Source organism: Pistacia vera, unplaced genomic scaffold, assembly GCF_008641045.1.
Source record: "Pistacia vera cultivar Batoury unplaced genomic scaffold, PisVer_v2 Contig347, whole genome shotgun sequence".
NCBI lineage: Eukaryota > Viridiplantae > Streptophyta > Magnoliopsida > Sapindales > Anacardiaceae > Pistacia > Pistacia vera.
Window position 1 is genome coordinate 1,597,407 of NW_022196165.1, and position 16,270 is coordinate 1,613,676.

The following is a 16,270-nucleotide window of genomic DNA, read 5'->3' on the forward strand; positions in this document are numbered from 1 at the left end:
TATATATTAAGAAAAAAAAAAAAAAAAGTTAAAATAGCCAAAGAAAAAGTAAAATAGTACTAGACCAAAAAAGAGTTGAGATTTTTATCATCCCTAATACATAAAATTGTTACTGCAAATAAAAATTAAAAGTTCAACGCATAAACCCAAAAAACTTATACATCACATTCAAACGCTAATAGTGATGCTATTTGGGTAACAATCTCAAAGCTGCTTCAAAATCCTCTAATTTGATCGTAAACAATTCATCACTCTCTACACAATCATCAGTTATCCTAAAATCCAAATTCCCCTTAGCATTATTTAGCATTATATCCACTAGACCTCCATTCATTTTCCTACGCTGCACTTCTGTTGTCTCTTTCTGTATTAGCTCTGCAATGGCATTTTCACTACAAGAAGAATGTAATTTGAACCCATATAACAAGTCATCCTCTGCTTGATTACTCATCTTGATATGGAGAAGATTAGCTAATTCTTCACAGCTCAAATCTTTAAACTTAAAAATGTTGGTAGCCCTTCTGCTAAAACCTTCATTAGAAGATATTACACGTTGCATTGGTTCATTGTAGCCAGCAAATATGACTAAAACTTTTCCACTTTCCATACAAGACATGATCTCTTCTAAGGCCTCTAACCCAAAGTCACGATCACATCTCTGCCCCGGGATTAGTCGATATGCTTCATCCACAAAAAGAATACCTCCCTCAGCTTCTTTGATCTGTTTATGAAATTATTTTTCTGGTTAAAATAAAATTTGTTTCTAAGATATTATGCATTTTGAAATATAAAAGGTAAAAGAGTGGATACAGGATCCATTAAATGACTATAAAAGAATTGTGTCACATCAGTTTGAAGAATTGCGTCACATAAGTTTTTATATAAGAATTTGTATATTTAGTTTGTACATTTAACATGAATTAGTCAAACACATGACATGAAAAACAAAGTGATGTACCTTTTCCCTGGTCTTTGGTCCAGTGTGACCAATATGTTCACCAACTAAATCTGCCCTTTGAACTTCTTTTACATTAGAGGTATGCAAAATTCCCACGCTATGGAGAAGTCTTCCAAGGATTCGAGCCACCATTGTCTTACCTAATATTAAAAATAAACAAATAAATAAATTGATATTTAAGAAAACAAAATATTATGTTAGGAGTAATATTAATTTGCATACACTTTTTTGTAGAAAATAATTGAGAAAGTACACAAGTTCTATTTAAAACAAACAAAAAGGACAAATCCATTTAAAGAATGTTAGACTTAACTCGAGGAAAGCTGAAGTGAGCATCAATTTTACCTGTTCCAGGATTTCCTAGAAATATCATGTGAGGAAGTCTTCTGGTGCCAACTTTCAGCAATGGCGGAGGCAGTGCAAGCCCAGGGTGAGCCACTGCCCTCCCTGGTATTTAAAAAAGAACAAGGAAAAATACAAACTATTACCTTAGGCCCTTAATACTTTATAAAATTACTAATTACCCTCAAAATAGTTAATCCCAAAAACAAGTTAAATGAAAATTTACCTAATCCAATATTTAAGCCTATAAAAAAAAATTAAATGAAATGTTAGATTGCATTTAAGTCCACCATATACAAATTTAGTTGCCCAATATAATAATTAATCCAAAAAAAAAAACTAAATAAAATTTTATATTATAAATAAGTAAAACAAATTTTATACAAACTTCATAAATTAAGGCTTTGATATAAAACAAATTCTTCATTCATTTATGAATCCTATTCAATTCAGTTTCTTTAATTTAATTTACCTTGAGAAAATAATGATTTTGTTTTTATAAGTTTCCTTATGTTAGTATCATTTCTTTTATTTGTTTCGCCATATATTAGAAAAATTATAATTGTATTGAACAAAAAGAATTTTAGTTTATCATTATGAAAAAATTTAAAATATATTATTTTTTGAATTTTGTCCCTCTCACTCAAAATCCTAGTTCTACAACTGAATTTCAGTCTATGGGCCCTGTGCCTCTCATTCAAAAGAAAGCCCTTTGCCTATTTTATTTGGATTATAGAGTCTAATGATATTTTGTTGTAATTTGGAAGATAAGAGTCTAATAGTTTTTATAAACAATAGTCCCTCAAATTTAAAAGTCTAGATGCACCGGTTCCCTCAAGGAAAGATAAAGTAAGCAATAATTTTACCTGTCCCCGGATTTCCTGGAACTTCCATGTTAGGAACTTTTCCAGTGCTTGCATTCATCATTGGTGAAGTCAATGGAGGCCTAGGGTGGGGTAGCATCCTTCCTGGGGTTTAAGGCCAAAAATAAATAAAATAAAATAAAATCACTATAAATTATTACTCCCAATCCCTCGATACTATATAAAATTATTAACTACCCAATCCAAAAGAATGCCCTTTGCAGCAATAATTTTTACCTGTTCCAGGATTTCCTGGAGATGCCATGTGAGGAAGTTTCCCAGTGCCAACATTCATCGTTGGCAAAGCCAATGGAGGCCTAGGGTGGGGTAGCACCCTTCCTGGGATTTAAAAAAAAAAAAAAATAGGTGCTCAAATCTAAAACTCTAGATGCACCAGTACCCTCAAGGAAAGATCTATAAATTAAGCAGCAATATTTTTTACCTGTTCCAGGATTTCCTTTGTGACAGTATGTGAGGAGGTCTTTGAGTGCCAACTTTCAGTCCAAGGGCCTTGCGCCTCTCATCCACAAGAAAGCTCTTTGCCCATTTCCGAAGTTGCATCTTGAGTTCATCCAGACCCACAATATTTGATAGCTCTTTATCAAGGGCATCCATCTTTTCTTTTTCCTTGCTGCATGCTTCAAGTACCTTTTTCTTTTGTTGCTCTTCTTGATGAGAGAGAAATACATCACGCAGCTTCCCACTTTCTGGGATTTTTGAAAGATGATCTAGAACGGTCATGCCCTTCTGCATTCAAAGTTACTCATATTTAGCAATAAATATATATTTATATATTATTTTAGAATATAAATTAAAATCCATACATCATCTTTAACATTATAATCAGCATTATTCTCGAGCAATGTCTTGACAATTGAACAGTCTTCAGTTCGAACTGCGTGCAAAACCGCAAGCTTTAGTGGTGTCGCTCCATACTGCATGTAAAAATGGGAAATAAATTGAATGAAAATATATCACTATCACATTTTCAGGGAAAGTGGTACAATTAAAAAACACCTCAGTTAAATCATCCTCAGAAGCACCATGAGCAAGAAGTAATCGTGCAGCTTCATTGCACCCATTCTNCCAGGATATCCTTGAAATGGGATGTGAGGAGGTCTTTCAGTGCCAACTATCAGTCCAAGGGCCTTGCGCCTCTCATCCACAAGAAAGCTCTTTGCCCATTTCCGAAGTTGCGTCTTGAGTTCATCCAGACCCACAATATTTGATAGCTCTTTATCAAGGGCATCCATCGTTTCTTTTTCCTTGCTGCATGCTTCAAGTACCTTTTTCTTTCGTTGCTCTTCTTGATGAGAGAGAAATACATCATGCAACTTTCCACTTTCTTGGATTTTTGAAAGATGATCTAGAACAGTCATGCCCTCCTGAATTCAAAGTTACTTAAATTACTGATAGTTAGCAACAAATATATCTATTTTTTATTTTATAATATATATTAAAATCCATACATCATCTTTCGCATTATAATCAGCATTATTCTCGAGCAATGTCTTGACAATTGAACAGTCTTCAGTTCGAATTGAGTGCAAAACCGAAAGTTTTAGCGGTGTCGCTCCATACTGCATGTAAAAAAGGGAAATAAATTGAATAAAAGTATATCACTATCACATTATTCAGGAAAAGTTGTTCAGAATTAAAAAAACACCTCAGTTTCAGCTTCAGCAAGAGCACCATGACCAAGAAGTAATCGTGCAGCTTCACTGCACCCATGCTTGGCCGCTAAATGCAATGGAGTTTCTCCACACTGCAAAACTCAACAGATCAATACATAACACATGTTTTTTTTCCTTCTCTTTTTTCCAAAGCAGTTATATTTTTACAAGCATATTTTTTTGGCTTTGTACTGCTTAGATTTCTCTCCGGAAAATTAATGAAATATGAAACAGATAAATTTCACTTACAATATTTTCAGCTTCAACAAGAGCACCATGAGCAACAAGTAATCGTGCAGCTTCATTGCACCCATTCTTGGCTGCTAAATGCAATGGAGTTTCTCCACACTGCAAAACTCAACAGATCAATATATATAACACATGGTTTTTCAGGGAAGATGGATTTTTTTTTCTCTCTCTCTTTTTTCTACGCAGTCATTACTAGCATCTATTTTGGCTTTATAGTGCTTAGATTTCTCTCCAGAAAATTAATAAAACATAAAACAGATAAATTTAACTTACCATAGTTTTCGCTTCCAAGTCAATTTTATCATCTCCTTTCCATTCAAGCAGAAATTTCAGTATTTCTGTCTTGTTGTTACCAGCAGAAAGATGAAGGGGTGTCTCCAACATCTGCAGTTAAACCAAAATGAATACATAAAATGGAAGATATACACACTCAAATTGGTTGTACTTAAATTAATTAATTTACAAAGAAACTTAATTTCTGTTTCCTTCTTAATTTGTCTAAAACCCTTTAAAGAACCAACTGATAAAATCTAATTCTTTCAAGTGATATGTATGCATTAATACTAAAAGAAAAAAAAATCTTACAATTGCATTTCTTTCGTTGAGAAGAGATGGATTCTCCTGAAGTAGCTTCTGAAACCCATCAACATCCCCCGACTGAACATAGTCATGAATGGTTATACGTTTCTTAGATCTTGATGATTGTTTATCCTGATCCTGACCATTCTCCATGTCTATTTGTCTTCTCTCTTAAAGATTAAGGAGATTAAAGAGAACAAAATAAAACAAAGAGAGATTTGGAATGTTCACTGAATTAATGAAACAAAGTTTCTGTTTTTCCCTTCTTATAAGCATCCATACTCGGTTATTTTGCTTTATTAATGACATAACATATTAAACGTCAGCATGGAATCTTCAATGATGTCTCGTTAGCTTTCATTTACTTTTTCCTCTCACTCTCGCCCAGAATATATAATTATATATTTGTATCCCTAATATCTAATATGTTTCTTTACTGACTTAGACTAATCTGTTTGTCATTTACTTTTTCCTCCGTCACCAATGATATATATTTATTTATTTTGCTGCTTTTTTTTTTCTTTTTTCTTTCTAAAAAGAAGCGTTTGTAGGCCAAGGTATTATAATATTGACAGCCCCACGTTCTGCAAAAGGAGCCGACCATGAGCACTGTCGTTTTTTTAGCTTATCTTACGGTTTATTTGATATAAAATTTACGCATATATATATATTTTTAAAAGAAATACAAAAGTCTTATAAAAATTATATGGCCCAAAAATTATCTTGGATTTCATGAGACCCAAACAGGTTACATCTATTATGTATGCCCAAGGTCGTGATTCAATTCCTGTTGTGCTACGTCAAAGTTCATGTCATGGGCCAGATTTATGGCCTAAACTCAACCTCTCTCCAGATTTGGGTATCATCATTAGCTCACTTACGGCCAGGCGCTTTGACCCATGATATCCTCTAAGGGTTAAAAATCACACTAAAACCCTTATACACCTACTTTCTATTTGGGTTTTATCTTAACTCATTTAGATCTTGTATATGAGGTGAATTAGAGCTCTCACCCCTACAAAGGTAAGAAAGTCAAGACCTTTCTATTTACTATAACTTTATATTATGGACTTAGAGTTCTACTAAAATTCAAAGATCCTGTGACTATTATATAAAAAGAGGTCTTGCCTCTCATTAAAGATCTATTATTCAATATCATCTACTTATAATCAAAGTTCTTACTCTTGAGAACTAGCACCTTCACTGTAGCTCTATTCTCCAATTAGACTTTGGTAAACCCTTTCTTTCCCTATCCCTCACTAAATAACCTCATTCAGTCTTATTAACTTGAGCCCCAAAGTGCCTACGACAGACACTATATCGGTGTTTTACTTAAGTTTCGCACTTGTTTTCTTTATGTGTAGGTTCAACGGATTGTCAGCCTCAATCTCAAAAGATCATACCTCATTCCATAACCATAAATTTTATTGTCTACAAAAATGAATGGTAGAAATAAATTAAAATATTTTTGAAAAAGGTTTCAGTTATAATCCTTATAATAAATATAAAATAATTAAATGATTAAAAGTCATTTAAACAAATTTTCGCTATTTTTAATCTAATAACAATTTTGAATATTCATATGGAGAATGTCATAGATGCTCTCAAAGTTTCTAAATTTATCATTCGGATAACAACTTTCACATTTTTAAAGTCAATGATAAAAAATTTATCGCTGATATTATATTGCGTTATCTAATGGATCCTCAAAATTAAAAAAAAAAAAAAAAAAAATCATGAATACTCTTTGTCTTAACTCTGTTATATTGTTATATTGTGGTTAGGTTTACAAAACATTTTTTTCTTAAATAAAAACGAAGTTACCATTTAACCCTAATACTCTCTTATAAGACTTAAGTTACCTTTTCTCTCATCTTCCACTAATGACAACCTAATAGATTTAGTGCAAAGGTGTATCCATGATAAAGTTTTCAAACTTAAAGAACCTATTTAAAAAAAAAGAGGAAAGTTATCAAACACATTTTTAAATATTAAAAATATTAAAGGCATTGATTAATTAGAAAAAAATAACTTTTTTTTTTTACTAGTATAGCAATTTCTTTTAAAATTCTATCAAGTTTCAAAACTTCCTATCACTTTACCTTTCATGCTTCTCAATAAATTTGTTTATATATGCCAGGCATTTCCTGGATCTCTGTCCAGCAAATTTTGTATTCTTTGAGCTATGTTAGAAGTATTTATGAATATCAATCTAATAAATTAATTGGAGTAGTTCAGAGTTATATGGGGGGTTTGTAGGGCAGTATAGGTTTTTATAGGGTCCAAAGTGTCAAAGGCAGTAAAATTTCGTTGTAGAAATCTGGTTTTACCAAATTTAATTTGAGGATAAACTAAAGCAAGATGAGATAACTAATTAGTTCTTTTATCTATGCAATCTGATTAGATAAGGAGTGAAGCTAGAGGTAAAAAGAAAAATTAAGAAAAAAAAGTTAAAGACTTAAACAGAAATCAGATATAGCAATAGCCATATACACATAAAAAATAATCTGATTGTGCAAACCTGTTAGACGAAAGCAGCCTCAGAACTTGTGAGCCAGAAGGCAAAAACGTCAGAAAAAGTTGACAATAAAATATTGTTTCAAACAAAACAGAATAGTCAAATAATGGCAGCTTAAAGACATTTTTAAAGAGCAATCAACATCATTTCAAAGCCCAGAAAACCAAACACCAGCCAAATTAACATTGCAGTAACCTTCATCTTACACATATCATTAACTAGTTGTCCAATTCTTGAATAGATTAGAGAACCACAGATTACAGGGCCTGGATATAAATTGCTGAAGGCAACATAAAGTAAGCATTATCCACGAAGCATTGAGCTACTTTACAAAATACCATATACAAAGTTCAGATAAGATTTGTATTGAACTCAAATATAATTATTAGGTCTTAACCTATGTGATATTTTGAGTAAAAACAGAGGGAAAACCGAAAGAAAATTCTGGAAAATACTTGTATTTTATTAAAGTTGAGTAAGTGTACAATGATGAACTCTTTTATAGAGTTTTAAGTTAAGAGTAACAGTGATTATAGCAGTAGATAAACGGCCACAAACAACCACTTTACTAACATCCCCTCTTAAACCAAGCTTGGAATTCTTTGACAACTTCTCATTTTACTTAACATGCCCTCTTAAACTAAACCATCTACTCTGCAAAAATCTGCTCATTAACTTGATTAAGTACCATTTTACTCTCAGTCAAGACAGATTATGAGGGAGCAGAATACCAGCACAACAGTACTAAACAAGCACTTCAGTCCAATTACCAAGCAGGCATTTCAGTCAAGGCAGAGTATAAGAGAGCAGAACACCAGCATAACAGCACCAAGTACTTCAGTTAAGACAAATCAGCAGAGATCAAAAAACAAATCAGTTGACCATACCTCAGATGCAAGAAAATCTCAGCACCAAAACTGAAAATTTCTTCTGTAAAACTTCTCAGCAATAGAACACAGCAGTACCAAGACTGAAAATCTCAGCACCAAAACTGAAAATTTCTTAGGTAAAACTTCTCAGCAATACAACACAGCAGTACCAACTGAAGTACCACTTTCTGTAAGACTCTCAGCATGAAAAAAAAAAAAGTACCAAAACTGACTATAATTCAGCACCAGTTTCTGTAAAATTCTCATCATTAAAACACAGCAGTACCAAGACTGACTGTAATTCAACACCAATAGTGAAGATTAAACTCATCAGAACCTATTGATCAGCTATAACTCTAGAAGTCTGGAATGTAAGCTGATCCCTTAATGTTTCAAACCTTGCTGCTGAGAGGGCTTTAGTAAAAATGTCAGCTTTTTGGTGTTCACCAGGCACATATTGAACTTTCAACTTATTGGCTGAAATTTGTTCTCTTACATAATGAGCATCTAGCTCAATGTGTTTCTTGCAAGAAAAACAGGATTGGAGGCAAAAGAGCCTGCACTTTGATTGTCACACCAGATAATGGGAATGGCAGCAAGAGATAATCCAATTTCAGAGAACAATGATTGAAACCATGCAATTTCAGTAGAACCCTGAGCAAGGGCCCTATATTCTGCTTCAGTGGAGGAAAGAACTATCACTTTCTGTTTTCGGGGGCTCTACTGAACCAGATTTGGAACTAAGAAGTGACAACATCCACTGGTGGACCTTCAGTCCTGAATATTGCTGGCCCAATCAGCATCCGTAAAGCACTCTAGAGTCAGTCTTTGTGCTTTAGTGAACTGTATGCCTTGAGTTGGAGTACCTTTAATGTACCTAAGAAGTTACTCTAGAGTCAGTCTTTGTGCTTTAGTGAACTGTATGCCATGAGTTGGATTACCTTTAATGTACCTAAGAAGTCTTTTGCATGCCTGCCAATGGAGGTGAGTGGGAGCTTTCAAAAACTGGCTTAGTTTGTTGATTGAGTAGGAGATATCAGGTCTTGATAGTGTTAAGCACTATGGGGCTCCAATTGTACTCCTATACAGGGCTGGCTTATCAAATGCTTCACTATCTTCAAATGAAAGTTTGACACCTACTGCCATGGGAGTGGAACAAGGTTTAGAGTTCATCATTCTTGTTTTTACTAAGAGATCCTTTGCATATGTCTCCTGACTCATGTGCAATCCTAGGTCAGTTCAGAGCACCTCAAAACCCAAAAAATATTTTAGAGAGCCAAGAGTTTTGAGTGCAAACTGTTTGTTTAGTTTGTGAACTACATCCATTACCGTTTCACCATTACTTCCAGTAAGAAGAATATCATCTACATACACCACAATGTAGATAACTTGCTCCTCTTTTCGATAGAGGAAGAGGCTTGAATCTGCAATAAAGTTAACAAATCCCCAACCTAGTAATGCGGTTTTTAGCTCCTCAAACCAGGCCGTAGGGGCTTAGTTTCAAACCATATAGAACCTATTAGCTTAAACTTTTAGGAACTTTTAGGTAGAATGACAACTTAACAAAATAATAAAACCAAATGTTACAAGTTCAAATCCTCACATTTCAATTGGATAAGAAAAAAATGAGTATCAAGTTCAAAATTTAAAAGTTCGAAATTTCATGTGAAAGGTCTGTCGGAGTAAAATGCCTTGATTTTACTATGGAGGGTTTCCTACCGAAGCAACAAGCTGCTACACTGAATTTGCACATTCTGCAAATTGCTATTGACAATTACAAGCAACTGCTAGATTTCACCTACAGTTGTATTTGATATCCTTTTGAAGACCTACATAGAGTCTGCTCATCAAGAATATTTTTTCTTTATCACGCCATTAATGCCTCCAACGTCAGGGATTTCTTATATATATATATGATAGTTAAAGTAAAACAGTACTAGACAAAGAAAGAGTAGAAATTTTATCATCCAAATACTTAAAATAGTTATTGCGAATACAAATTAAAAGTTCAACTGATAAACAGGCTGACTAAACATTCAAACGCGCACAAAGCAAGAAGACTTATACGTTTACACTCAAACGCTAAGAGTGATGCTATTTGGGTAAAAATCTCAAAGCTGCTTCAAAATCCTCTAATTTGATGGTAAGCAATTCATCACTCTCTACACAATCATCAGTAATCCTAAAATCCAAATTCTCCTTACCATTATTTAGCATTATATCCACTAAACCTCCATTCATTTTCATACGTTGCACTTTTGTTGTCTCTTTCTGTATTAGCTCTGCAATGGCATTTTCACTACAAGAAGAATGTAATTTGAACCCATATAACAAGTTATCCTCCGCTTGATTACTCATCTTGATATGGAGAAGATTACCTAATTCTTCACAGCTCAAATCTTTAAACTTAAAAATGTTAGTAACCCTTCTGCTGAAACCTTCATTAGAAGATATTACACGTTGCATTGGTTCATTGTAGCCAGCAAATATGACTAAAACTTTTCCACTGTCCATACACGACATGATCTCTTCTAAGGCTTCTAACCCGAAGTCACGGCCACATCTCTCCCAAGGGATTAGTCGATAAGCTTCATCCACAAAGAGAATACCTCCCTCGGCTTGTTTGATCTGTGCATGAATTTTTTTTTTTTTTTTTTTTGGTTAAAATAAGCCATACAACATAAAATATGTTTCTAAGATATTATGCATTTTGAAATATAAAAGGTAAAAGAGATGATATATGATCCATCGAATGACTATAAAAGAGTTTAGCCACATTTGTATATTAATTACCAGGAATTCATCAAACATGTGATATGAAAAGCAAAGCAGTGTACCTTTTCCCTAGTCTTTGGTCCAGTCTTACCAATATATTCACCAACTAAATCTGTCCTTTGAACTTCTTTTACAATAGGGGTACGCAAAATTCCCGCACTATGGAGTAGTCTTCCAAGGGTTCGAGCCACCATTGTCTTACCTAATATCCACCTTAAAAATACTAATAAATAATTTGGTATTTGGAAAGCAAAATATTATGTTAGGAGTAATATTAATTTGCATACGCTTTTTTTAGAAAATTTGAGAATACACAAGTTCTATTCAAAACGAGCAGAAAGGACAAATCCATTTAAAATGTTAGATTTAACTCAGGAAAGCTAAAGTAAGCAGCAATTTTACCTGTTCCAGGATTTCCTAAAATGCCATGTGAGGAAGTCTTCGTGCCAACTTTCAGCAATGGCGGAGGCAGTCCAAGCCCAGGGTGAGGCAGTGCCCTCCCTGGTTTCAAAATGAACAAGGAACAATACAAGTTCATCCCAAAAACAAGTTAAATGAAAATTTACCTAATCCAATATTAAGCCTGTAAAAAATTAATGAAATGTTAGATATTTAAGTCCACTATCAAATTTAGTTGCCCAATATAATATTAATCCAAAATAACTATAAAAAAATTTTAGATTATAAATAAAAAATTTACAAACTTCATAAATTAAGGCTTTGATATAGGACAAATTCTTCATTACGTTATGAATCCTATTCTGCTTAGTTTCTTTAATTTAATTTAATTAAGAAATAAATTTTTTTTTTTAATAAGTTTTCTTATGTTGGTATCATTTCTTTATTTGCTTCACCATGTATTAAAAAATTATAATTGTATTGAACAAAAAAAATTTTATTTAGATCATTATCAAAAAATTTAAAATATATTATTTTTGAATTTTGTCTTCTTACTTAAAATCCTAGTTGTACCACTGAATTTGAGTCTAAGGGTCCTGTGCCTCTCATTCAAAAGAATGCTCTTTGCCCATTTTATTTGGATTATAGAGTCTATAGATATTTTGTTTTAATTTTAATGATAGAGTTTTTATAAACAATAGTCCCTCAAATCTAAAAATCTAGATGCACCGGCGCCCTCAAGGAAAGATAAAGTAAGCAAAAATTTTACCTGTTATAGGATTTCCTGGAAATGCCATGTGAGGAAGTTTACCAGTGCCAAAATTCATATTTGGCGAAGCCAATGGAGGCCTAGGATAGGGTAGCACCATTCCTGGGATTTAAAACCAACCAAAAAAAAAAAAATCGTTATATTAGAACCTCAATACTTTATAAAATTATTAATTACCCCTAAAATAAATAAACCCAAAAACATGCTAAATGAAAATTTTACTAAATCCAATTTTTAATCCTAAAAACAAATTAAATGAAATGTTAGATTATGCTTAAACCCATCATCTAGAAATTTATATACCCAATCCCCCTTTCCGATTTAATATGGATTATAAAGTCTATGGATATATTTTTTTTTTTAATAAATGTTTTTAAACTCGACTCGAGACTTGACCTGGTTAAGGAGTCTCGGTTGGGAGGTCCAACCGGTCCAACCAATGGGTCGGATCGATGATGTCAGCCTAAAACCCTAGTATTAATACTACATTTACAAAGAAATTTTACAAAGATCTCCATACAAAATGATGTGGCAAAAAATGAATGAAATAGTGAATTTAATGAGTTTGACTTTTTGTTTCACTCTTTCATTCATATTTTACCACCTCATTTTGTATAGAAATCTTTGTAAGATTTCTTTATAACTATAATATTATTGTAAAATTTAGTAGACATACCTCTGAGATATTCATTAGTCCCTGTAGGTATAAAATCTTGTAAACACACCCCTACATATTTCCAATTAATAACTTCCCCAATTCAATGCACTCAAATTCAAGAACACATACCGTCCTCTTCTTCATCGTCAAAATCGTCGTCAAACTCATCGTCAAAATCATCCTCATCCATCATATCGTCTTCGTCTTTGTCTCTTTGGTGAGGCATGGCTGATAATTTGGGTGAGTTAAGAGTGAGTAGAGTTAATAAGGGTTTGGTTTGAATTGTTTGATTGAAGATTTGTGTAAAATAAAGAAGAAAGAAAAAAAAATAAAATACCCTAGGTTTGGTTGTGTTGTGGATGATGGTTGACCATCGGTGGGTGTGCTTGGCCGTAGATGGTAGGGGTTTTGTCGTGGATGTGAAGGTGATGTCGATGGTGGTGTCATGTGAGTACAACGATGTTGGAATCAACTCAAAGATGGTAGGAATTTTGGTAACCCGATTTAGCCACTAGGCCGGTTGAACCTGTGGTTCAACATTGTTTCGTCGGTTCAGCCGCATGTCAAGCTAGTCTAATGGCTGAAACCTGATTTATGGTGTCCTCGGACCGAAGAAGGGACCGATCGGACTGGCCGATCTGGTCCAGGTTTCAAAACACTGGTTTTAATTTGAATGATGGACTTTATAAGTTTTTATAAACAATAGTCCCTCATATCAAAAACTCTAGATGCGTCGGTGCCCTAAAGGAAAGGTCTAAAGATTAAGCAGCAATAATTTTTACCTGTTACAGGATTTCCTTGAAACGGTATGCGAGGAGGTCTTTCAGTTCCGACTATCAGTCCAAGGGCCTTGCGCCTCTCATCCACAAGAAAGCTCTTTGCCCATTTCCTAAGTTGCATCTTGAGTTCATCCAGACCCACAATATTTGATAGCTCTTTATCAAGGGCATCCATCTTTTCTTTTTCCTTGCTGCATGCTTCAAGTACCTTTTTCTTTCGTTGCTCTTCTTGATGAGAGAGAAATACATCACTCAACTTTCCACTTTCTTGGATTTTTGAAAGATGATCTAGAACAGTCATGCCCTCCTGCAATAAAAGTTACTTAAATTACTGATATTTAGCAATAAATATATATTTATTTATTATTTTAGAATATATATTAAAATCCATACATCATCTGTAGCATTATAATCAGCATTATTCTCGAGCAATGTCTTGACAATTGAACAGTCTTTAGTTCGAACTGAGTGCAAAACCGAAAGTTTTAATGGTGTCACTCCATACTGCATGTGAAAATGGAAAATAAATTGAATAAAAATATATCACTATCACATTTTTCAGGAAAAGTTTCACAATTAAAAAACACCTCAGTTTGAGCATCAACAAGAGCACCATGAGCAAGAAGTAATCGTGCAGTTTCATTGCACCCATTCTTGGCAGCTAAATGCAATGGAGTTTCTCCACACTGCAAAAATCAACACATCAATATATAACACATGGTTTCTCAAGTAACCTGGTTTTTCTTTTTCTCTTTTTTCTAGGCAGTCATATTTTTACTAGCATATTTTTTGGCTTTACAGTGCTTAGATTTCTCTCCGGAAAATTAATAAAATATAAAACAGATAAATTTCACTTACCATATTTTTCGCTTCCAAGTCAACTTTATCATCTCCTTTCCATTCAAGCAGAAATTTCACTATTTTTGTCTTGTTGTTACCAGCAGAAAGATGAAGGGGTGTCTCCAACATCTGCACTCAAACCAAAGTGAATACATAAATTGGAAGATAAACACACTCAGCTTTTGCAAAGAAACTTAATTTTTGTTTCCCTTTTAATTTGTCGAAAACCCTGTAAAGAACCAAGTGACAAAATCTAATTCTTTCAAGTGGATATATGTTCATTAATAAAAAAAATAATACCAAAAGAAAAAAATAATCTTACAATTGCATTTCTTTTGTTGATAAGAGATGGATCCTTTTGAAGTACCTTCTGAAACCCATTAATATCTCCCGATTGAGCACGGTCATGAATGGTTATATGTTTCCTAGATCTTGATGATTGTTTACCCTGACAATTTCCCATGTCTATTTGTCTTCTCTCTTGAAGATTAAGGAGATCAAAGAGAGACTTGGAATGTTCACTGAACTAATGAAATAAAGTTTCTTTTCTTCCCTTTTTACAAGCATCTATATGCTCATTTATTTTGCTTTACTAATGACATAACATGTTAAACGTCAGCATGGAATCTTCAATGGAGTCTCTTTAGCTTTCATTTATTCTTTCCTCTCACTCTCGCCAATAATATATTGTTTCTTTATTGGGAGAACGACATGTTCCCACCCAAGGTTTGGCGAATGACCTTTTCCACCCATTAAGTTTCAAAATGACACTTTCTTATCCTTTGTTAGGTTCTGTTATATTTTTCGTTAATATTTTATTGAAAAGACGAAAATACCCTTAAATATTTTACTTTATAAATTTTTTATTATTTTTTAATTAGCCAAAATGTCAAATATTAAAAATTCAAAAAAGAAAAAATAGTTAACCTCACTTTAAAAGTTATGAATAATGTTATAAAATTGTTTAAAGTTAAATAATCTTAATATTTATTTATAATGTTATCAATATCACATCACTATTATTTATAATATTTTTCATTTTTACTAATTAACATAAAAAAATCAATATTCCTAATTAATTAAATAAATAAAGAAAAAAATATATCTTTATACTTGGACTAATAAATAATCGAATAAAGACTTTGAATTAACTAATTTTAATTTATAATAAACTAATTAAGAAATAAATTATTTAAAGATATTTTGTTTTTTCGGTTAAATATTAACTGAAAACACTAACAAAACCTAACAAATGATAGAAAAGTGTTGATGGGTGGAAAAGTGTCATTTCATCAAACTTGGGTGGGAAAATGTTGATCTCCCTTCTTTATTCACTTAAACTAATGTGTTTTGTCATTTACTTTGCCCTTCACGCTCACCAATAATACATATTTATTTATTTTGCTGCTTTTGCTTTTTCTCTTTCTAAAACGGAGCGCTGGCATGCCACAGCCGACCTTGAGCACCATAATTTTTTATGGTTATTCACTTATTTGATATAGAATTTATGTACATTTTTTTAAACAAGAAATACAAAAATCTTATGAAAATGTGTGGTAAAAATAAACTAAGACATTTTCGAAAAAGGTTTTAGGATATAACCCTTAAAATGAATATAAAATAATAAAATAATTGAAAATCGTTTTCACAAAATTTTCCACTAATTTTAGTTTGAAAATAATTTTTGAATATTTATATGGAGAATGTCATAGACTACTCTCAAAGTTTTTGAATTTATCATTCCGGTGACAACTTTTACATTTTTAATCAAATGAACTCTATTGCGTTATCTAATGGATCACCAAAGTTAAGATTTTTTTTTTTTTATCATAGATACCCATTTGTCTTAATTCTATTATATTGTCGTCAGGTTTACAAAGATATTTTTATTTTATTTTATATAAAAAAAAGTCACCATTTAATCTATGCAATATTCTTAGTAGATAAGAAGTGAAGCTAGAGGTAAAAAGACAAATTAATAAAATAAAAAGTTAGGACG

At 32.6% G+C, this 16,270-nt stretch overlaps 2 protein-coding genes and 1 long non-coding RNA gene across 4 annotated transcripts; all 3 read right to left on the minus strand.

Moving 5' to 3' along the window:
• Window positions 1–28: 28 nt before the first annotated feature.
• On the minus strand, window positions 29–4,911 carry LOC116139074 (ribulose bisphosphate carboxylase/oxygenase activase, chloroplastic-like). Its single transcript, XM_031424748.1, has 9 exons — window positions 4,671–4,911; window positions 4,359–4,469; window positions 4,086–4,184; window positions 3,830–3,928; window positions 3,633–3,743; window positions 3,273–3,548; window positions 1,304–1,331; window positions 959–1,098; window positions 29–721 (listed from the first exon to the last, which is right to left on the minus strand). Exons 1-9 carry the CDS (start codon window positions 4,815–4,817, stop codon window positions 188–190), a joined length of 1,545 nt encoding a protein of 514 aa, XP_031280608.1. The 5' UTR covers window positions 4,818–4,911; the 3' UTR covers window positions 29–187.
• On the minus strand, window positions 2,891–3,235 carry LOC116139075. The gene is made up of 3 exons (XR_004129385.1): window positions 3,179–3,235; window positions 2,988–3,098; window positions 2,891–2,910 (listed from the first exon to the last, which is right to left on the minus strand). It is a non-coding gene; the product is annotated as an uncharacterized LOC116139075 (long non-coding RNA).
• A 5,098-nt stretch (window positions 4,912–10,009) lies between the features above and the next one.
• LOC116139073 (caskin-2-like) lies at window positions 10,010–14,781 on the minus strand. Of its 2 annotated transcripts, XM_031424746.1 has the most exons (10): window positions 14,594–14,781; window positions 14,290–14,400; window positions 14,019–14,117; window positions 13,825–13,935; window positions 13,435–13,738; window positions 12,782–12,880; window positions 11,995–12,096; window positions 11,229–11,327; window positions 10,889–11,028; window positions 10,010–10,679 (listed from the first exon to the last, which is right to left on the minus strand). In XM_031424746.1, the coding sequence occupies exons 1-10, from the start codon at window positions 14,732–14,734 to the stop codon at window positions 10,146–10,148; spliced, it is 1,740 nt and encodes a 579-aa protein (XP_031280606.1). In that variant the 5' UTR covers window positions 14,735–14,781; the 3' UTR covers window positions 10,010–10,145. The 2 variants fall into 2 exon arrangements, with proteins under 2 accessions (XP_031280606.1, XP_031280607.1); XM_031424747.1 differs by lacking the exon at window positions 12,782–12,880.
• Window positions 14,782–16,270: the final 1,489 nt, after the last annotated feature.

What these genes read in the sequence shown, in the direction of transcription:
- LOC116139073 (XM_031424746.1), bottom strand. Translation starts at nt 14,734, where the DNA reads ATGGGAAATTGTCAGGGTAAACAATCATCAAGATCTAGGAAACATATA. An exon ending in ATTATAATGCTACAGATGAT is followed by an intron (nt 13,739 to 13,824) that starts GTATGGATTTTA and finishes CTTTTATTGCAG; the next exon opens with GAGGGCATGACTGTTCTAGA. An exon ending in TTTAGGAAATCCTGGAACAG is followed by an intron (nt 11,029 to 11,228) that starts GTAAAATTGCTG and finishes GGTGGATATTAG; the next exon opens with GTAAGACAATGGTGGCTCGA.
- LOC116139074 (XM_031424748.1), bottom strand. Translation starts at nt 4,817, where the DNA reads ATGGAGAATGGTCAGGATCAGGATAAACAATCATCAAGATCTAAGAAA. An exon ending in ACTTGGAAGCGAAAACTATG is followed by an intron (nt 4,185 to 4,358) that starts GTAAGTTAAATT and finishes TGAGTTTTGCAG; the next exon opens with TGTGGAGAAACTCCATTGCA. An exon ending in ATTATAATGCGAAAGATGAT is followed by an intron (nt 3,549 to 3,632) that starts GTATGGATTTTA and finishes CTTTGAATTCAG; the next exon opens with GAGGGCATGACTGTTCTAGA.